The following is a 23,487-nucleotide window of genomic DNA, read 5'->3' on the forward strand; positions in this document are numbered from 1 at the left end:
AATACTTCAGAGGATGATAAGTATGAGTGTAAATGAAGTGTAGTCTTGTACAGTCTCAGTTCGACCGTTCCTGAGATGTGTGGTTAATTGAAACCCAACCGCCAAAGAACACCGGTATCCAAGATCTAGTATTCAAATCCGTGTAAAAACAACTGGCTTTACTAGGACTTGAACGGTAGAACTCTCGACTTCCAAATCAGATGATTGGGGAAGACTTGATATTATGGCGAGAAAGAAAAATCGACGACTAACTTTATAATAATTAATTTCGAATTAGAGCGAAATCAGCTGATTTACGAAGACGCGTTCACCATTAGACCAACCCGATGGGTTATTAGTTAAAGGATTTTTCTTTCTTTTTCCTGTATAGCCTCCGGTAATTACCTTTCAGATAATACTAAAGAAGATGAATGAGGATGATATGTATGAGTGTAAATGAAATGTAGTCTTGTACAGTCTCAGTTCGACCGTTCCTGAGTTGTATGGTTAATTGAAACCAACCACCAAAGAAGACCGTTATCCAAGATCTAGTATTCAAATCCGTGTAAAAACAACTGACTTTACTAGGACTTGAACGGTAGAACTCTCGACTTCCAAATCAGCTGATTGGGGAAGACTTGTTCACTACTAAAACAACCTGGTGGATTAGTGGTAAAAGGACTGGGTTTCAATTAACCATACATCTGAGAAATTGTCGAACTGAGACTGTACAAGACTACACTTAATTTACACTCATACATATCATCCTCTGAAGTATTATCTGGTAATTACTGGAAGCTAAACAGCAAAAAAATATAGGCCGACATTCAGAAATTAAAATTTTGAATACTATAGGATTAAGATGTTGAAAAAGTGAGAAAAGTTTTAATTTAAAAACCGGATATCAGGCTATGGTGATACAAATGAATGTTATCTGAAAATCTGGTAAAAATACGTTCTATTTAAATGAAATATGGTTGGATAGAACCCTCACCAAATGTTGACAGTCGGATGATTTATGTGGCATACTTGGGAATTATAGTGCAAGAAAAAGCCTGATTTTGTTGCATACGGGTAGGGTTTAAGGAAGGTGCAATTCTTTTGTATCAAATCTGATACCGCTAGTGGGGATTATCATGGACAAATTAACAGTACGAATTTTGAAAAAAAATTGGGGAGAAGAAACCTTTTATTAAAACTTCCTGAGTTATCAGTTATTTTCATGGATAATTCCCCAAGTCATTCGTCATTAGCTAAAAAATTCAAAGAAAATATTCAACGAAGAAAAACCTTAGAGAGTTTTTGCTCGAAGAAAAAAAAGACGTTTTGGGCGATTTATCAATTTATAAACCAAAAGATTGGTAGTACAGAATATACCAGTATATTAATAATTTAGAAAGGCGGTTGATCGACTTCCACCGTATACGTGCGATTTAAATCCAATTGAAATATTTTGAGCCCGAACAAAAAAAATAGGTAACAGAAAGAAATTGTGACGGAAATCTCAACTTAACACGGTTAGAGGAACTTGCTAAAGAAGCTGTTGCCAATGTTTCCCCGAAAGACGAATACATGTTGTAATAAAAGAAACTGTATATAAAATGAATAATGAAAAAATGACAGGATTTTTTCTGATGTAACCGATCTATTTCTTATATATCTCGTTAATGAAAATGATAGTGGCTGTAGCGATAATTAAATCAGTGAAAACTGTAATTACTTTGATAAAGGTTTTGGGTTTAGCTATGCCTTTAAATTAAATCGGTAAGTAGAAGATTTTTATACAAATTGTAACATAAATTCAAACAAATATTTAAAATTAATTCCGTAATTTTATTTTAAAATAAAAAATTATAACAGAAGTTAACCGAATTAACAAAATAATTTGATAATATTTGTGCGGTAATAATTGTTATTGTTCACCTACAAAAATATTAACTACGAACTATTTAATTTAAATGCTGTTAAGTACGGAATATATGTTTTTAAGAACGACTAGTATAGTAGATGTAGTTTTAAGTCAGTATTTCTCAATCTGTGGAGCGCTTTTTACCGCATCGATCAAGTTGCAAAATAGGCTGCACCGACTGTTGGTGGTGGGCTGAGCAAGCTACTTCGGAATGCTGGAGGCGCTAAATCGTCCAAACGTAGAGTTTATTGGTATTTAGTAAACTCTATGTTATTGTATGGAGCACCGGTGTGGTACAAAGCTTTGGATGCTGCAAGGAACGACACCGGTTAGAGAGCGTGCAGAGTCGTACGGCTTTGAGGATCTGCGCAGCTTATAAGACCGTCTCAGCGGAGGCAGGGAGGCCTCCTATTGGTTGCTTGCCCAAATTCGGGTGTGGACAAACAGACCGCATACCATCTTTTACTGAAGAGATGGCAAACACGATCGAACGCCGCAACGACTGGAGTATGGACGTGTCGACTTATTGGGTCTTACTGTGGGTCGTTAGGGGATTTGGTGACCTAACGCAGTTCTTGTCGGGCCACGGCAGTTTTCGACAGTATTTATTCGATCGAAGAAGAGCGAACAACATCTCATGCCCGTGCTACGGTGAGCCTTACGATGCAGAGCACGTGGTATTTCGCTGCTACAGATGGGAGGCTTTGAGAAATACTTACGGTCATTTAGGCCCTTTAACTCCTGATAATGTTGTCCAGAAGATGCTACAAGATGAGAGGACTTGGAACTCCAAGTTTAGTATGGTAGGTAGCATTATCCGCTGTAAGTGGTCAGAGGGTAGGATAGTCGATAGACTCGTAGAGATCGCCTGCTCGAAGCGCCGGGACAATACGAGTGAACGAGGAAGGAATAGCTTCGGCTAGGAGGTAGTCGATGGCCTCTCGGGGTCGCCGCTGCCGATGAGGTGCACGAGCCTCGCCCATCTTGAGAAGGCCCGAAACGAGAGAAGGGAACGGCAAGAGGAGGATGACAACACAATGAAACAGAAAACAAGAAACCCGCAGATGTAACGACAGGTCATGAGTTATGCCGAAAGGAGTCTGCTGTTTAAGGGGGAGGTTTTTTTAGTCGGTGAAAGCCCGACACTACCGTCTTGCGCGGGCAGACGGTAACTGGTAGAGCTTTTTCCTCCTCCTACGAAGACAAAAAAAAACCTGTAGAGCGCGCCCTCCTAGGTAGGCGTGATAACACTAAATGGGGGCGCAAACTTATCGAAAAGAAAGTATTATTAAAACAATTTATTAATTTACCGAAAGGAAAGAAAAACAAAATACTTTCTGACATAATAAATAACAAAATATACATTTACATCGATGTAATACACTTATAAATAGGATTATATCAGTACTGTACAATATATTTAATAATTATATTATCAATACTAAATTTAAAAAAAAGTTTATTAATAATTAGCGACTCCCTTAAGTTTATGTTGTACAGCAAAGTTTTTTCAAAGGAAGGTTTAATATTCGAAATTGACACTTTGAGCTCTTTTTTTATATTTAGCCGAGATCTATATTTTGTCTTCAAAGCACCTACCGTAAAAAACCCGGTTTCACAAAGGTAAGACGTTGAAAACGGTAACTGTATACGAAATGTTGTTGTTTTCAGTGCAAAAAAGTTTGTAAGTTTTAATACAATCATCCACATTGAAAAACATTTCTAATTTTTTTTTTTTTTTTTGTTTTAATTTCTGCTCTTCAATTTTAATTTTTACAAAAAGGATTAACTTTATCACTCGTTTTCAACATATGTGTATTTGTTCCTTGGAGTTGAAGATTTGAGGTTTTTAATTTTTCGAATATGTCGACCAAGTAGCTTAATTCCATCATAAATAAACCATTTCGAAAATTCTCTGCTTCCGGTCGGATTTCCTGTTCTAGAAAAATGGCGATTTCATCTATTAATTCATAAATATGATTCTAAAGATTTCTCGCGTGATAATCATCTTGCCTCGCGATAAAATAGTAATGTTGAACGTACTGCACCTATGTCTTTACAAAGTGCAGAAAAGATACTTGATTTTAGGGCTCCCATTTTTATATAATTTGGAAGCCAGAACTTCCCTGTGGATCGTGCAATGTATCCGGACACCCCGTGGAGATTTTTGTTTCACAAGTGCTTGTATACTTTAGAATCTTCCAGATATTAAACGAGCACCATCGGTGCATATTCCGGTGTAATTTTCCCACTCTACGTTTGCTTCGTTTATAAAATCATTTAAGATAGCAAATAATGAGAGTTCTGTTGTTTTTTAATTTTAATGGTTTGCGGATAAGTAATTCTTTTGCTGCAGACAAACCATCACGAAATCGAGCATAGACAATGAAATAAGCATCTATATATATAAAAATCAATGTTTGTCTGTCTGTTCCAACTTAACTCGAGATCTACGGAACAGATTTGTCTAAAATTTTGCACACCTACACTTTGAAGCCCTGCAGTGAACATAGGCTAATTTTTTTGGACCTCCGACATAACGGTTGCGAGTTATTGGCGTTAAAATTACTTTAACGTTATAAAATTTTGACTTTTTTGCATTTAAATTTTCAAAATGATTTAGATTTTCAAGAAAAATTTAATTTTTAGCTAACATTTTTTGAAAATGACAATTGATCTAACAGCTAACATTGATCAATTTTGAAAAGGGCTGAAGTTTTAACGTACAGTTATTCCTAAGTTTCAATCTATTTAGCGCGCATGCATATGTAATTTTTACGATTCATTAATTTACAATTTTTAACAGCTATTTTAAAAAAACATAAATAAATAGCTGCTTTTGTTTATCATGTGTGTGTTACTAATTTAAAGTGTGTAAAGGATAGCCGAGTAAAAATGAACCCTAACTAAGAAAAGTATTGTATTTATTTAAAATTGATTCATGTAAAAATGTTGAAGTTATTTTTCCAGACTGTATGCAAACATTAGAAGGTATGAATTGAGGGGGGGTTTCACCCTCAGTTAAAAAAAAAAAAAAAAAATCACGTTGTTTTGTCTGAATTATCTACCGAAATTTTTTTCACAGTTGTTATATGGGAGTTATTTTTTGAGGGGGATTTGGGGGCGCAGCCCCCATGTCGGTAAATTTAAAAAAAAATGGATTTTCTGTTATCAGATAACGTATCTAAATTGCATGAAATTTTATCTAAAAACATTAAGCTCTTAACTCGGGGTAAAGTTGATAACGTCAAACATTTTTCAGTTGAAAAAAAAACTTAGGAAACCTGGAAAACCAAAGCGCCGAGCGAAGCGAGGCCTGGCTGGGAGGTCCGGCGAAGCCGGGCCGAGCGGCTATTCTGTAATAAATTTACTTATTCTTGGTAATTTTTAAGGTTTGTAATTAAAGTCGTAGTGTTACTTTAGCGTCAAAATACATTACTATTGTATACATTGTTATTGTATAAGAGGGGGGCGCGATTGATTTACTTGGCATTTTTCCCGCCACCACTCCATTCGGTCACCTTAAAGACCGAATGTCTGTGCCACAAACAGCTACTGAGCCTAGAAACAGTTTAGCGACCGGTGTCATAACTAGCTCCTAGAGCTAACCCAAAAGACCCAACGGGTTGGTCTAGTGATGAGCGTCTTTCCAGATAAGCTGATTTGGAGGTCGAGAGTTCCAGCGTTCAAGTTCTAGTAAGGCAATTATTTTTATACGGATTTGAATACTAGATCGTGGATACCGGTGTTCTTTGGTGTTTGGGTTTCAATTAACCACACGTCTCAGGAATGGTCGAACTGAGACTGTATTTACACTTATACACTTATACATATCATCCTCATTCGTACTCTGAAGTAATATCTGAACGGTAATTCCCGGAGGCTAAACAGGAAAAAGAAAAAAGAGCTAACCTAAGAGGGTGAGCTGAATAAGCGTGGTGTCATACACCACTCGCTTGCCCTCCCAGCACCCGCTTGTCATATATCTCTAAAATGGATAATCGCACCCCCCGTCAACAAGTAAAACATATATGACCATCAATAATTAATTTATCTCGTCAAAGACAGCAAATCGCTTGAGAAGAAGAAGAAAAAGAAGAAAGAAGACCCCCTGCGCGACCCGACGTCACGGACTGGAGTCCGGAAAAAGAGCCCAGCAGAGAAGCAGCGGGAAGGGCAGCCACCGAAGTAGATGATACCTTAAAATATCTTAATACTGGCAATTAATTAAACCAGCAATTGCGACTCCCTCCGGAAAAGGGGGCGCATTGCTCCCTCCAAACAATTAATACCCCGTTGTGGCGTATTCCTGCTAGCCTATGTAGCGTTAGCACCGAAAGGACTTCAGCGAACGGTCTGAAGGGGAATTACGTCAGGAGCACAGGTTTTAAAACCCTAGTCTCCCGCGGTCGGACCCAGAAATGAATTTGAGAACGCTGGTCCAAACGGATATGGAACGCTATTCACAAATCCGTCCATAAAATATAACAAAACTTGAAACTTAGACCCGACATTAAAATAAACACTTATAACACGCCCGATTAACAGAATCATACAGCAGCAAGGGATACTGTCCAGGCTCTGCGATTCGAAGGGAGAAATTTGTGAAACTCCCGACACTTTTGCGTTCCGTTCCGTTCCAACTCGCTGCCACGCTTAGGCCGTTGAATGCCAGCAAGTACTTGTTCACCATTAAGAAGCTGCTCTTGGTTAGACTTAACTTGGTTGGCAGCCAGCCATATATCTCGGTTAGCTTCCTACAGCAGCGCGGTAGGAGTCTCCTCTCTTAGGTAAACTACTGATGTCGGTTGAACAAAGCAAACGCATCAAGGAACTCCCACACGGTCTGATAATGCGGCCCTCGCCACATTGACTCGCCAGGGGCAAGATGAAAATTATGACTTAAAATTGGGTCGCAAATAGTGAAAGGTTGAAAAATACTCTATTATATAATTACCAATCATAACCTGCCAACTTAATCAAGGCTGTCTATCAGATTCACGGAGTTGATCGTCAGACAATATTCTGATATCCAAAGGACTTACCGATTCAAACATTTATTTAGTGAATGAATTGTAACTATCTAACTTTGAATATGAAGAAAATCGTTGAATTGTGCGTATAAGGTAGACATAATATGAATATAATTCCCGTTGATGACAACTATGTTATTTCTGATGCCCAAAAAGAAAAATTTCTTGATATCGTCATATAGATGACAAGTTCTCTACGGAGATGAAAATAATTCCGTTTGTAACAAAATCAAAGCATACTGTTTTGATTTACAACGCCTTAATAAAATGCTAACCATTTTATAATTATTAAATATGCCCAAGTATATTCCAAGTATAAAATATATCATCTCTTAGGAACTCTCTCAAAAATCCAGAAGGAGTTTTCTGGATTCATTGTTTACCTCTTTTAAAAATGAATCGTTTAAATCAATATTTTAAAAGTTATTAATATTAAATTATCCTTGAATTTATATTTATGAATATGCAATCTTCCTTAGAAATTATAGTCACTTATAAAAAAAAAATTGAAAAAAATCCATCTCTACAACAGAACTATTTTCGTGTAACAGGATAAGAGACTATTTTAACGTATTTAAAGGGCCTTACTTTGCTTCCATTGCATTTTTAACAAATTAAATATCATAAAGATTTTCCCTTAATTAATTAAAAATATAATTAAAGGATTTTTTGGTACAGAAAAATTAATACACTTTAGATAAATTTTTAAATAGAACACTAAACAAACAAAAATTTCGATTTTCTGCACTCAATTCAACATATATTTATATATATATACTTCTGTTTAAATAATTCTAATTAAAATTTTCTGAATTGTATATTATTTTATAGTTATGTTTTATATTTATTATATATTTTTATTTACTTTTTTACTAATAAATTAATTCACTATAGAAGTTTACAAAGAAACTTGTATATGGAAATGTAAAATTGAAAACGTGTAGCGAATGAAGAATGTTCTGCCTGACCGGGATTCGAACCCGGGATCTCTGTATTAAAGTCTGAGACGCTACTACTGCGCCTCGGAAATCGGTGAAGTAGCATTTTATATTTTAAATAATAAAAAGAATATTTTTTAATCTATTTATTATTTATATTAATTTCCAATAGCATAAAACCAAAACCAATTAAGTATATAAATAAATTTGGAGAAGTGATTCTAAATATAACATTAAGAAAAGAAATTATTACGTAAAGTAGAAAAATGCTGCGTTTTTTTATTTATGGTTGCTAAAAATCTCATCCTGATTTTTGCTTTGTAGGTAATACTAGCAGCAGGGGTTTGCCGTAGATCTTCCGCAACTGGGCGGGTTGCCTGGTGGGCGGCATCTCGGAATAGGATTTTTAGTTGTCCAAAATTGATTTCCCCTTAAGTAAAAATATCTTTTTTTTAATGATGAAAATTGATATAAGAAAAGTTACATCAGTGCAGAGCCTTAATTGTATGCACTGGTGTTTTTAAAACAACCTCCTACGAGGCTACTACCGTATTGAGAAAGGCTCTCCCAATCGATAATAGTGGTGAAAGTTCGAGCAGCCATGTGGAAGTTGCGAAGAGGTCGGGGGGCGAGGTATTTCGGATGCGGTTCGAGCCGGGCCAGTACCGGAACGGAACGGTAATCACAATGCACCGGATCTTAATTTCGTTCAGTTGCCTGTCTCCCGTCTGCGGAACAGGCTGCAGAGGATCGTGATGGTTACATGACAGCTGAATGTCACACCATGACTAAGGGAAGATCTTTGTATAAATTTATACAGGATCTGGGGGGATGGTGTGCTTCGAGCTCATTTTTAAGGGCAACGGGTAACCAGGCGCTTACCAATCGTGTTAATTTAAACCAATATCTGGTTCGGTTCCGCCTGGCACCTGATGAGTTGTGCGTCTGCGGAGAGGTCCAGTCAGATGAACACCTGATGTTTGACTGCCCTGCTCTTTAGCGGGCTAGAGACCGGAACACCCTGGAACTTAGAGGTCAAGGGGAAAATTGACCGCTCACGAGCGACGAGTCAGTGTGGGGTGAGCCGCATTGTCGGACCGTGTGGGAGTTCCTTGATACGGTTTCTTTGTTCAACCGATCACCAGCTTTGTTCAGTCGGCTGACCAATTAAGGTTAAGGTTAAGCTCAGCCAATTAAGGTTCCAAGCACTTAAAGATGGTGGACAGGTACTTGTTGGCATTCAGCGACCTAGGCGTGACAGCGAATTGCTGTTTTGACAAAATTAATTTTAATTTCTGGATGTCATATATATTTTTAATAGTTGACGGGGTGCGTCTACCCATTTTAGCAAATATATGACAAGTGAGCAGTTGGGATACGTAAGCCGGTGGTGTATGACACCACGCTTTCTCCGCTCATGCTGTTAGGTAGGTTCTAGGAGCTATTTAGGATACTGGTCGCTAAACTGTTCGAGGCTCAATAGCCGTTTGTGGCACAGATATCTGTTTGTATTCTTTAGGGTAACAGAATGGGGTGATGGCGGGAGAAATGCCAAGCAAAACCATATAGTTGTGTACATCTCCTGTTGATTGCAATCAACTGAAACAAACGTGTTCAAAAAGCCCAAAATCTCCAAAAAATTTTATTTGAACTTTTTCTTAACTGCAGTAATAAGCCCTCCTTTAGAGCTTTTCAACAATATCATAAGTGGTACTTATTTTCATCGGTTCCAGAGTTATAGCCAAATAAACCACATAAAAAAAAACGAATTTTATTTCAGAATTACCCCAAACTTATAAATAATTATTCAACAATAAATTACAGTCTTTATTATTCGAGGAAAAAATAAATAAAAAAAAATGAAATATTTCGATCTTACAACGGAAGGTACATCGGTTCGAATCAGACTTCATCTCCTTTTTTAACTCTTTTTCTTAAATTATTATTTTTTAACTTAAAAATATTGATTTAGTAATAATTATTTACCGCTGATTGCAAAAAAATTTGCAATAAATAATTTTTCAATAATGAATGAATTAAAAAATGAAAAAACTTGAAAGTTATTAGTGGAATAAATTTTATGTAATTTAAAAAATGTGTATAGATAATTAAAAGGCATTATTACAAATATCTGTATGTAATAGATTTTGTGTAACATCAGATTATTCAATATTAATTGAAAATTATAATTTAAAATCGTATTATTTTTGGATTTTCTAGTTAAATTTTATTTAATTTTTCTCGATTTTTGTTTAATTTTATTAAAATTAACTGCAGAGTGACTGAAAAATAGACCCTCACAAGAACAACATATACACTGAGGCATACATAATCGATCTTTAATAAATTGCAAAATATTCTTATCTTTTAGTTCATTACTCCTCTGATGTTGTCGGACAATAATTAAATTTATTGAGAATATGTCCTTTTTCTAACAAATATATTGCATAATATTAATCATATTTATATGATCTTACATGTCAATCAAATGTTATTTTAAATTCTCGTCCTGTTTGTCCTATTTACGTCGCATTACAATAACATTTATTCGATATACTCCACTATTATTGTAAATTATTTCCACTTTTTTAAATTATTATCCACTTTTTGTTGTAAATTATTTCTAAAGTTTTTTACGATGCTTTATTTGCGTTAAATGCTATATTTATGTAATATTTCTTTAAAAGAATCCTTTAGTTTATAAATTTCTTTTGTTCATTTTCCTTTTTCTTCTATTGGCTTTGTTCCTTTTTACTTCCTTGTACGAAGTAAAGGAAGTGTTATGATAGCGAAAAATTTCGGTTTTCAGATTTCAACGGATATATCTATTTTAATTATCCCTGAATCCATTTTGATTAGTTTCGGCGTGACGTCTGTGCTACGTATTTCGCATAACTCAGAAACGATTAGCCGTAGGATGTTGGAATTTTAGATTTAGGACTGTTTTAACATCTAGTTGTGCGCCTTCCTTTATGAATCCAATCGACTCACCAATAAAGCCCAAAATACAAAAAATAATTTTGATTTTGGACTTTTTCTTAACTGCAGTAATAAGCCCTCATTGAAAGATTTTCATCGATATATCATAGTGGTAGTTATTTTCAATGGTTCCAGAGTTATACCCAAATGGAATTTTAGCTAATGAAATATCTGGATCTTACAAGGTAAAGGCACATCGATTTAAATCCGACTTAATCTATTTTTTAACTTTTTTTTTTTAATTTAAATATGTTACTTTATTATTAATCATTAACCAGTTGTGATTATAAATAAGTTTTACAATAAACAATAATTCAATAATAATAATTAAAAAAATATGAAAAAAATCAGTAGTTGTTAGTGAAATAAAATTTTATATACTTTTAAAAATGTGTATATGTAATTTAATAGGCATTATTACATATGTGTATATGTAATACATTTGGTAAAACAGCTAATTATTTAATATCAATTGGAGATTATAATTTAGAATCGTATAATTTTTGGATTTTCTAGTTTAATTTTATCTACATTAAAGTTAACTACAGAGTAACTGAAAAATAGACCCTCATAAGAACTACACATACACTGAGGCAAACATGCTCGATCTTTAATAAATTGCAAAAAAATCATATCCCATAGTTCATTATTTCTCTGTTATTGTCGGACAGTATACTCCCTAAGTCGGATTTGATCTTCATTTCATTTATTTGTTTTTTGCTGCCGATCATTTAATCGCTCCTTGGTTTGATACAATTCTTCTTATCTTAATTTTTGTACACATTGTTTAGTTTTCAAATTTTTTTTTTCTTTATATTTATCGTTCTCTCTTAATATTTTTATTTTTCCTTGATCTTAACATTTTCTTCCTCTTTGTATTTATTATCTTCTCTTATTCTTTTTATTCCTTCTTTGGTTTTATTATTTTCTTTCTCTTTATATTTATAATTTTCTGTTATTTTTTTTATTCTTCCCTTGTTCTTGACATTTTCTCCCTCTTCATATTCATCTTCTTGTCGTTTTTTTGAGATATATTTCTTCATGTTATCTTTCTTTTTCGTTTTGATTATTCATCAAATAATCTGATAATAAAAACTGAATATTTTACACCGTAAGATCGAAATTAACATTTGTAACCGATATATAGGAGTTCACTAAACGAAATAGTTTAATTATTATTAACTTTTATTTATACGACAAACCAGAAATCTCACGAAGATAAGAATAATACTGATCTAGTAATACAAGCAATAAAGGGACTTTTACTCTATCCTAATATTTCATGAATTAATAATTGTATAAATATTTGATATTAATAAAAAGTGTGTAACTGTCCACTTAATTAAAGAACTGGAGGTTTGTATCTCACTTTCAAATTAAATAAGTTTAAATTAATAAATAATGAAGTGCAACAAAAATGTGTATATGTAATTTAATCGGCGTACAAGGAAGTCACATGTGGTGTCCACATCAGATTTTTTTTTATTTAAGTCACTGTTTTCCGTCATAAAATAGTGAATTATAAGCGCAAGATAAGCACCGGAATTTACCACTCACAGCGGTACGTCCCGATTCGTTAGTATCAGTTCCCTTGTACGCCTATAAAATTATATATACACACTTTTTACTGTACTTCATTTAATCTTATTTCTTTGAAAGTGAGATCCGATCCTCCAATTCTTTAATAAAGTGGGCAGTTACACAATTGCTGAAATATTAGATTTTAACATCAAATATTGATACAATTATTAATTCATGAAATATTAGGATAGAGTAAAAATCCCTTTTATTACTCCTATTACTAGATCAGTATTATCTTCATGAGATTTCTGGTCTGTTATGTAAATAAAAATTAATAATAATTAAATTATTCCGTTTAGTGAACTGTTATTATTAAATAATTATTTAATGCTGTCTTCTGTTTTACAATCACGGGTTAATAATTATTAAATCAATATATTTATACGAACGTCGTGCTACCTATTCCAGACCAGCCGGAATTAGGTACCACGAATTAAGAAGTAAATACCAAATTGACATTCCAGATACATTGGCAATTTCTACTAGAGAAATACCGCCATGGCTCTTGCCAGCGGTAAATACAAGTTTGGATCTCTCTCAAGGAGAATTAAAAAAGAAACCAGCAGTGATCATCCAACAGGAATTTTTGGCAACCGTCAGTAGTTACGAAGATCATATTAGAATTTATACTGACGGTTCTAAAACCGAACATGGTGTTGGATGCTCGATATATGTAAATGAAGAAGTCGACTTTTGGAAACTGCCAGATGTGGCCAGTGTCTACACGGCAGAACTCACTGCAATTCAGCAAGCTCTTCGCTACACTGAACACTATTGCGAAGAAAGAGTGTTAATATGTTCCGATTCTTTAAGTCCACTTGTCGCAATTCGGAACAAGAACATTAAGGATGTCCTAATTGCAAACATCCTGTCCATTTTATACGTACTAAAACAACGAGGACAGCGATGCGTATTTGTATGGACTCCAGGGCATGCTGGTATTACAGGTAATGAAATCGCAGACGAAGCTGCCAGAAAGGCAACAGTCTGCGATGATTTGGATGCATTTCCTATAAGAGTGGCAGATATTAAAAACCGTCTAACAACCATAGTAAAAAACAAGTGGAACGCTGAATGGAGGAGTTTAAATACAAAATTAAACTCGGTAAAAACTTCTCCTTATAAATGGAAAAACGACTTTAAGTTGACTCGCCGTGAACAAGTAGCGGTGACCAGACTCAGAATCGGTCACACGCGATTAACAAATTTATATTTGTTAACCGGCGAAGTGCGGTGTTTGTAATAAAACACTGACAATCAAGCATCTAATAGAAGAGTGTACCATATATGAGGACCTCAGAAAGAGGTTCCGTCTTAGAAATAATATTAGTGCTGATCTGGATAATGGAAATGAAGAAAATATAGTTGCATTTTTACACGCCAGTGGACTTCTTAGAAGTCTATAAAATGAAAGTTTAAAGTTGTGATAAAAGAATCTCTAACCGGTAGTTTTTTTATATATATAAAGAAAGAAATAGTATTGATAAGTTGAAATTTTAATTTCATGGTCTTTTGAGAACCTTATCTCAAATTTTAATATCGGGGCCCTTTACACCCCGTAAGTGTTTGTGATTGTCCTTGTCTTTTATGTCTTAATGTTTATTGTGAAGTTTGTGTTTTTAAATAAAATGTAAGGGCCCTTTACAGCCTTACATATGACGGTCCTGATGGAGATAATAATTTCTTTTAAAGAATGTGACGGGGGTTAATGACCTTAGCAGTCGATCCCCGTAAAAATTCAGGAAAAAATTTATATATTTAAATTTAAATGAAAATCGAAGATAAAAAAAATCGAGATAAAGTCTGAATCGAACCGATGTGTGTTCACTTGTAAGATCCAAATATTTCATTAATTAAAATTTTATTTGGCTATAACTTTTAAACCGATGAGGTTTAAAATAAGTACCACTTATAAATATAGTTGAAAAGCTCTCAAGGAGGACTGCAGTTAAGAAAAAATCGAAAATCCAAATTTTTATAATTTTTTTCCTTTTTTGGACACTTTTGGTCCAGTCGATTGCAATCAAAAGGGGATGTGTATAACTAGATGTTACAGCAATCCTAAATCCAACATTTAAACATCCTACGGCTAATTGTTTTTGAGTTATGCGAGAACATACATACGTCACGCTGAAACTATCCTTAATGAATTCAGGGATGGTCAAAATGGACATTTCCGTTGAGATCTGAAAATCGAAATCATTCGTGATCGCAATACTTCCTTTACTTCGTACAAGGAAGTAAAAATTAAATAAATAAGTATACAAGTTTATTGGTACAAAGTAGAATGCCGTAAACCACATCCAGTTATCTCAATTATAAGTTAGATGGGGTGAAATTTACTTTTCATCTCCGTATATATATATAAAGTATAAAAAAACTACATAACCGGGATAGGAAAGGAATAAATCATCAAACTTTTTCATTACCGAAGAAGTCAATATTGCGCTTACTATAGAAGTAATTATTTAAGAAAATTAGCTAAGTATAGTATATAGAAAATAAATTTGTATATTTTTGTTCTTTTATTTATATTGACATCTATGCCATCATGTTATTTGCAAAAACCTTCAGAAAGTATGTTTGATGATTGATATTATTACTCGTTAAGCGTCTTACTAGTAATAATAAAATTAACCGTGATTGATCGTATTAACATTACAACTTCATAAAGTAATTTCAAATAATTTGAATTTTAAACTAAATAGAAATACATTGTAATTGTTCTAATTCTATAAATTTTGCTATCGATGAAAAAAATCTGACAACTGTGGGTTGTTTCAGATGCTCGGCTTACACAACAACTTAATTAAAAATATTTATCGTTTTATTTAAATATAATATTCTTTCGTTTATTTAATTCAATGATTCTAACTAAAGAGCGCGCGCATATCGTATTTAATTCGCGCGGATGAGGCAGTACTAGCGACAACGTTAAAAACTAAATAAACTAATGTAATTTCGTAACTTACATGGAAGAAATTTCGGTTGTACGTTCGGTAGACTAGTGCAGCCGCGAGGCTTAACGCACCAGCTACCGTGTCAACCGAGCGATCGAGTTCGTGACCCAGCCAGACCGTGTTACGTTTTTACACTTTAAATCTTATTCATCTATCCTTTTTTCCCCCTTATTCGCCTATATCTGACCCGAAATTAAGGGTAGAACAGCGTAGGGGGTGTCCATTCTACTCTTAACAGCCCTTCCCACCTACAGGCACGGCAGGTCGGATCTTTATTTTATATTTTATTAGTAAGATATTACTATTAGCAACCCATTAGAGTTCTCCACTTCCTGTGCAGGTTTTTAGCGGTGTTCTTATATGAGGTTATCCAGCTTTCATTATATAAAAACTACCAAAAGGAGTCCCCGATCCCTCATTAAGACGGCCCACCACGGTGAACCGTCAGATCGAAGCTTCGCTCCCTAACTAAACATACGCACGGTTACACACGATCGAGGTCCCAACCGTCACGGGATTTTGTATTCATTATTCTAGTAGCTAGATTCTCCACATTTCTCCAGGCCTGCCTACTGGAAAGCATATAATCCATTGTCCTCTCTGGAGTAAACCAGGTCAAACCCAGCTCCTGTCGAACACCGTCCCACCTATAACAGTCTACCACTCACCTGTGACGTCACAACATAACAGAAGATTTAATCAGCATTATTTAGGGTGGATGTGCGATTTCGCCAAATTTTTTTTTTTTTTGCAAATATTGTTATTTTTTAATCGTTAACAAACGTGCCTAAGAAAAACGTAATCTTAAGTAGGCGAAATCACGAGATATTGAGGTGTCCTTGTTCTAAATCCTTCCCCCTTGATCTTTTAAGTTGAAAATTTAATGGCATTAATGCTCCATATATTAATGTAATCTGACTAAGGTTAGTGAAAATCGGTTCAGCAGTTTCGAAGATACAAGGTGATTTAGAGGCCAAAAACCAACGCACATATGTACGTATGAACATTAATATCAGGAAAAATTTCCATCCGGGGGTTAAAACATTAAGATCTAATGAAAACCGAATATCCAAAAATTGGACCGATTTTAATACTTTCCTCTCTAGAGCTACAACAGTGCTATCTATACGGGAAACTAAAAGAAACATTAATATTTCTAAACATTATATTTTTACATGAAAAATATATATTTGTGTGTGTATATATATATATATATATATATATATATATATATATATATATATGTTTAATTAAAGTTACTAAAGAATAAAAGAAAAACAATGTAACCTTTGACAACATTTCCGCACGAGTGAACCCCTTTTACAAACGTTTTTAAGGTTAGCGAGTTTTTTTAAAAATAATTTTATTGTATACTAATCCAACCCGCAGCCCGGTTGCTGAATCAAGCTTACGTAATTTATAGCTGTAAGGAGCATTCGGGGTTAAAGAAATAAATTGTAGTACATATAAAAAATTAATTCAATGTAGATTTTATATATATAACCATTATAAATGAAATAAGCAATTATTTAAAGCAGAAATTATATATTAGTACATTTTTTAATTTATATAGGTAATTTATTTATTTATTTAGAATTACTTATTAAGACCCTCATCCATTCTCTTACTAGACAACAATAAAACAATATAAAAAAGGACACGATAACAACATTATTAAAAATATACAGAGCGAAGCCGATTATTCTAAATCCTATTTGCTGTTCAACCAATCCGAATTGCTTTCATCAACTCTAGAATAAATTTTAAAAAAATGTATACTGTTTTAAAACTCTATATGACTAATAAAATGAATATTTGCTACGATAGGAAATGTATTTCTATTGATCTTTGTTTTTTTTATGTTTTTTTTATTTGTATAAGAAAAGCATACGGACAAGGAAAGTTAAATTTTAGCGCTCAGATTAATAGTAGAAAGAAGATTAAAGAAAAACAAACAGATATACGTGAGATTTATAGAGTTAGAAAAGGCATTTGAAAACGTAAATTTTAATAAAATGTTTAGAATTTAAAAAAATTCAGGGTTAAAGTATAGATAAAGAAGAAAAATTGCTAACATTTCCAGAAACCAAACAGCAACAGTAATAATTGATGAACATAAAAAAGAAGCCGTAATAATAAAGAGAATTCAACAAGAATGTTCCCTATCCTTGTTACTTTTTAACCTTTACATGGAACTAGCAGTTAATGATGTTAAAGGACAATTTACATCCGGAGTAACAGTACAGGGTGAAGAAATAAAGATGCTAAGATTTGCTGTTGATATAGTAATTCTAGCCGAGACTAAAAAGGATTTAGAAGAAACAATGAACGGCATAGATGAAGTCCTACGCAAGAATTAACGCATGAAAATAAACAAGAACAAAACGAAAGTAATGAAATGTAGTATAAATAACAAAGATGAACCACTGAATGTGAAAATAGGAGGAGAAAATATTATGGAGGTAGAAGAATTTTATTATTTGGGAAGTAGAATTACTAAAGATGGACAAAGCAGAAGTGATATAAAATGCCGTTTAGTACAGTCGAAATGAGCTTTCAGTCAGAAATATAATTTGTTTTCATCAAAAATTAATTTAAATGTCAGGAAAACATTTTTTGAAAATATATATATGGAGCGTAGAATTATATGGAAGTGAAATTTGAACGATCGGAGTATCTGAGAAGAAAAGATTAGAAGCTTTTGAAATGTGGTTGTATAGGAGAATGTTAAAAATCAGATGGGTGGATAAAGTGACAAATGAAGAGGTATTGCGGCAAATAGATGAAGAAAGAAGCATTTGGAAAAATATAGTTAAAAGACGGGACAGGTAGAAGGGAAAATTGTCGAGGCAGGCACGTTTGGAATATGAAAAACAAATTATTAGGCATGTAAGATGTAGGGGGTATAACGAAATGAAACGACTAGCACTAGATAGGGAATCTTGGAGACCTGCATCAAACCATTCCAACCCCGTAGGGGGAAGATACCCATTTTGTGACCGGTCGCCACACCAGTGCTACACTCGTACCAATCAAAATTATGTTTTATGCAACACAGAGATTTAGACCTACACCCAATTAAGTCGACCAATTTAGGTCACTTAACAAGGGGGACGCAACCTCATTCCGGTCCGCGCAGGAGCCGGGGACAAACCCCGCCCCACCTCCCGGTCCCATCATGGTGTCTGGCGTGGCATTACCAAGTCACTATCAGGACCGCTACCGGCGGGGGGAAGCCACGCTCTCGGGTACGATACCCCGGCGGCGCGGCCAACCCCACCAGCGGGAGTCCCAAAGCGAATCACAAATTATACAAATATAACCGTGGCACGATGCCAATGCGCCTATCTCCAACCATTCCAATCCCTAAGCCGGAACCCTTGCCACACCACTTCCTCCATTCCGAGCCCTGAGGGCTTTACCGGAGGTCGTCTGTATACTCTCTAACTGATTAAATCTCACAGTCATCAGCCAGGCCTCGGTCGAGATGCCACCGATGTAAATATCTAGGCAGACATTTGCATCAGTAAAATACAAATCAAATTTCGTCTTCACGTAGGTCTCAAACGGACATCTTCACATCCAACCTAACATGATACTCTCAAACTAACTAACCGGAAACGCGAACCCCGCGCCTAGTCCAGATTTGACAGCACCGTTAGTGACTGTGAACGCCTCAGAAAACGAATGACTTGAAAGTTAAATCAATGCTACACTCATACAAATCAAAATTATGTTTTATGACCTGAATCTAACCAGTCAAATGACTGAAGACAAAAAAAAAATCAGAAAATCGTTAGCAATTTTAATCAGAAACCGCGATAATAAAGAAAAAATGGCCGCTACATCGATTTAAGTCTACGTTTTGGAATGATTTTGTTGTTTGTCGTCGGAGTTTTACGACTAAGGTGTGGTTTTATTCACAAAAAAATGATTCATAATTTTTTATCATACAACATAATTTGATATTTAATAATTCCTATGATATTTAAGATTGAAAAATCGTATCGACCACCATTTTGAAATTTTTCAACTAAGAGTATCGTTATCTTTTTCTCTCATTAAAGAATATTAATTTAAAATAAAGTACAAAATTTTATTGCGTTATTTTCAATCGTTCTTGAAATATAATATTTTTCTTATAAAACAAAATGGCGGACAGATAGAAAAATATGCGTTTTCGGACCTCAACTTTAAAGAACATTCTGTATTTTAAATATGTAATCTGATTTATTTGTTTTGATTGATTTATATTAAAATTTCTCATAAATAATTCAAGATACATATTTTTAATAATATGATTCATATATTACGTATATAAAATTTTGAATAATGAAATCAAAAAAAAAAAAAACTAATAAAATTTGTATTCTTATGTTTAAATTGTTACAGGTGGCTTGGGTACGAGTCGATACGCAAACAATACTTTCAATCCACCACAACGTGATTACGCAAAACCCGCGCGTCTCACTTTCTTATAACGACCATCGTTCGTGGTATTTGCACATCAAGAACGTTCAAGAAGTCGATAGAGGCTGGTATATGTGTCAGGTCAATACTGATCCCATGAGAAGTCGACAAGGATATTTACAGGTAGTAGGTACGTGTGTTTCTCTTTTATAACTTATCGATTTACTTTATTAAAATAGAAATCGTTTTACAAATATAATCAATTTATTTTCGTAGATGTAATTAGAATAGTATTGATGTTTTAAATAATTATATATAGTGGCAAACAAATTAACTCGAACGCAGTATTTTTACCAGAAAATATTATTTTAAAAGAAAAATGTTTAATATTATAACTTATTCAAATTTAATAGTTTATGTGTCCGTCTTTCTTTTTGGCCAAAACACCTTTTTGGCTGGTTATTGGAAGTGTCCGGGCGTAGTAGTCTTCTCGTCTACTGACTTTGCTCAGAAAGACAGTCGGGCCATCAAATGTACATAGTGTCTTTGAAAGCTTGACCTCTTACACCAGAGGGCACTCATAAACACCACCCGATTTTATTAAACCAATTGGACGTCCATTTGGGCACTTCTTCAAAATTCACAACTTCTACGAGACTACCATCGTATTGGTAAAGGCTCCTCCAATCGATTTAGTGGTGAAAATTCGGACAGCCTTGTAGAAATTGCGAACAGGTCGAAAGGCCGAGTAATTTGAGATGCAGCTTCGAGCCGGGCCAGTACCGAAGCGGAACGGTGATCACAATGCGCCGAATCTAAATTTTGTTCAGTTACCCATCTCCAGCCTACGGAAGACCATCTTTCCTGCCAGATATTATAAACGGCATCCCTGACCTCTTGTTCTGGCTTGCCTTGTGTCCTCTCCAATCGCAAAAAAGAGGGTGGAGAGGGCACAAGGCAAGCCAGAACAAGAGGTCAGGGATGCCGTTTATAATATCTGGCAGGAAAGATGGTCGCAGGAAGCTCTGGGTCGATGGACGAGAACCCTCATCCCCAACATCAAGCCATGGTTGTCGAGAAGATTTGGTGAAGCTGATCATCACCTATCGCAGTTTTTTACAGGACACGGTTCCTTCAATAACTACCTGCACAAAATAGGCAAGAGAGAAGAGCCGATTTGCAACTACTGCAACGAGATAGATGATGCTGAGCGCACCTTTTTTGAGTGCAATAGGTGGGACACCCTTAGACATAGTAAGGCACTCACAGGTATAACTCCAGAGACAACAATAGACTACATGCTAAGAAGCGAGTCAAACCGGAATAATTCTGCTAGTTTTGTTAGACAAGTTGTTCTACAGAAATACTCCGATGAGAGAAGACAAGGTGTTGGCTAGAATAGGACCGGGTGGACAGCCTTGCTGGTGAGGTCCAGCATGCTGCGGTGTGTTGGCACTGATGAGCCACCAAGGACTCCACGGGTAACAGTCAGGCAAGAGCACACTGAATACTGAAGGGACCCGGTACCGCGTCGCGGCGAACTGGGTCTGGCGTGGTGTATTAGTATTGCCCTTTTGGGTCCCCAAGGGGCCAATATTGATAAAGAACTCTCAAAAAGAGCTAACCGGTAGGCCGACCTGCCTTGCCGGTATATAGCCGGTAGGTGGGGAGGCCTATTTGAGTTTAAAGACACTCCCCTGGGCGGCGTAATACCAACAAGTCGGTCCGGCCCAGGGGAGCTGAGAGAAAAAAAAAATCCTACGGAAGAGGTTACAATAGCCTCGGGAGGGATGCACGGCAGTTGGAATGGCACAACACGACTAAGGGAAGATTCTTGTATAAATTTATACCGGATCTAGCTAGATGCTCGGAGCTAGTTTTTAAGAGTAACGGGTGTCCATGTGCTCACCAACCATGTTAATTTAAGCCAGTATCTCTTTTGGATCCGCCTAGCAACTGATTCGTCTGCAGGGAGTTCCAGCCAAATGAACACCTGATGTTTGACTGCCCTGTCCTTGGGAAAGAACGAAAGACCGGGCACCCTGGACCTTAGAAATTCCAGGGGAATATCGGCCACTTCACTTACAAGCAGCGAATCAATGTGGCGAGAGCTGCATTTTCGGACCGTGTGGGAGTTCCTTGATGCGGTTACTTTGTTCAACCGACATCACTGGTTTACCTAAGGGAAAAGACTCCTATCGCACTGCTGTGGGAAGCTAACCTCCAGATACATGATTTACCAACAGCCAATTAAGGCTCCAAGCGATTTAATATGGTGGACAGGTAGTTGCTGGCATTCAGCAACCTAGCCGTGGCAGCGAATTGCTGTCTAGACGAAGTAAATTTTATTTTATGGATGTCATATATATTTTTAGTAGTTGACGGGATGCGCCTACCCATTTTAGTAAATATATGACAAGTGAGCGGTTGGGACACGTAAGCCGGTGGTGTGTGGAACCGCGCTTAGTCCGCTCACGCTGTTAGGTAACCTGTAGGAGCTATTTAGGATGCTGGTCGCTAAACTGTTCGAGGCACAGTTGCCGTTTGCGGTTCAGACATTCAGTTTTATGCTTTAGGGCGACCGAATGGGGTTGTTAACGGGAGAAATTCCAAGAAAATAAATAAAAATATCATCTACTGACTTATAAATGTATGCTAGTTTTTCCCCTTGGACAAAGGGGAAATCACCACATCTTAATAGTCAATTCTTTATGTTCTTTTAAATCTTTTTGTCTTCATAACTGTATCAGTCTGCTCCTTTTTGGGTTTCCAAGCGATCCTTCCCATTTCGAACAATCTTCTACGAACTGTCATATCAGAAACATTACTTCCATTGCCTGTCAAGTCTCTATTAAGGTCAACAGCTGACAGTCGTGGATTAATTTCGCTTTTTGTTATCGGTAATCAATCCTGTGTAGGCGTGGTTTTTGTTTTTCCGTCCACATTTTTCTTTTCTCTTTGTAGAGACGGAACATGTTTTTCTAAATATTTTCATGATTTTATTTACTGTACCTATCCCCTCAATACACTCGCTGGCAATCTGTCTTTGTGTGTGTTGGGATAGAGTAACAACTTTTTACTGCTTTCTTGGGATTATACCCGTGGTATTAACTAGAAACGAATTATAAACTTATAACAGATACTCACAAGACAATGAATTATAAAAGCAAAAAATTATTAAATCTGTTTGTATATGAACTAACAACATAATCTGAAATACCAAACACCAAGCGGTCTGCTATATAATGAAAATTCCCTACAACAAAACAAAAATTCCCTTCGTTCGGATTGATTTGTTCGCAACTGTAATGACATAACAAATTTACAGTTAACATCACAGGTCTACTATGAAAACACGTTTTATTAGATTTAATCTGTTACATTTGAATTTTACTTTCTCAGCGAATATATATATATAGTTCTAATAAAGAAGAAAATATGAACGTCATGTCAAAAATGAGATATTTGGTAAATTTTGGATATCTTTACGTTTTAGGATCTGACTAGTTTATCTACACCAGAATTTCTCAACCCTGAGCATTGCGGTAATGTGAAAGGGGGGTCACGAAATTAGCGTACAACGTTACACGTAGACGATAATGAAATAACTTTATGAGAAAAAAAAACATTGATTATAAATCATTTTATTTTAATTTTTAAGTGCACATTTAAAGAAAATAATATTAATTTAATTATAT

At 35.2% G+C, this 23,487-nt stretch overlaps 1 protein-coding gene across 1 annotated transcript in view; it reads left to right on the forward strand.

Moving 5' to 3' along the window:
- Window positions 1-23,487, forward strand: part of LOC142318475 (lachesin-like) — a 903,759-nt gene that overhangs the window by 724,517 nt on the left and 155,755 nt on the right. The window contains exon 7 of the mRNA XM_075355059.1: window positions 19,772-19,979. Within this exon, the coding sequence (XP_075211174.1) occupies window positions 19,772-19,979 (208 nt within the window). The remainder of the gene's footprint in view (window positions 1-19,771; window positions 19,980-23,487) is intronic.

The sequence above is a fragment of the Lycorma delicatula genome, chromosome 1 (genome assembly GCF_047948215.1).
Source record: "Lycorma delicatula isolate Av1 chromosome 1, ASM4794821v1, whole genome shotgun sequence".
In the NCBI taxonomy this organism is placed as follows: domain Eukaryota; kingdom Metazoa; phylum Arthropoda; class Insecta; order Hemiptera; family Fulgoridae; genus Lycorma; species Lycorma delicatula.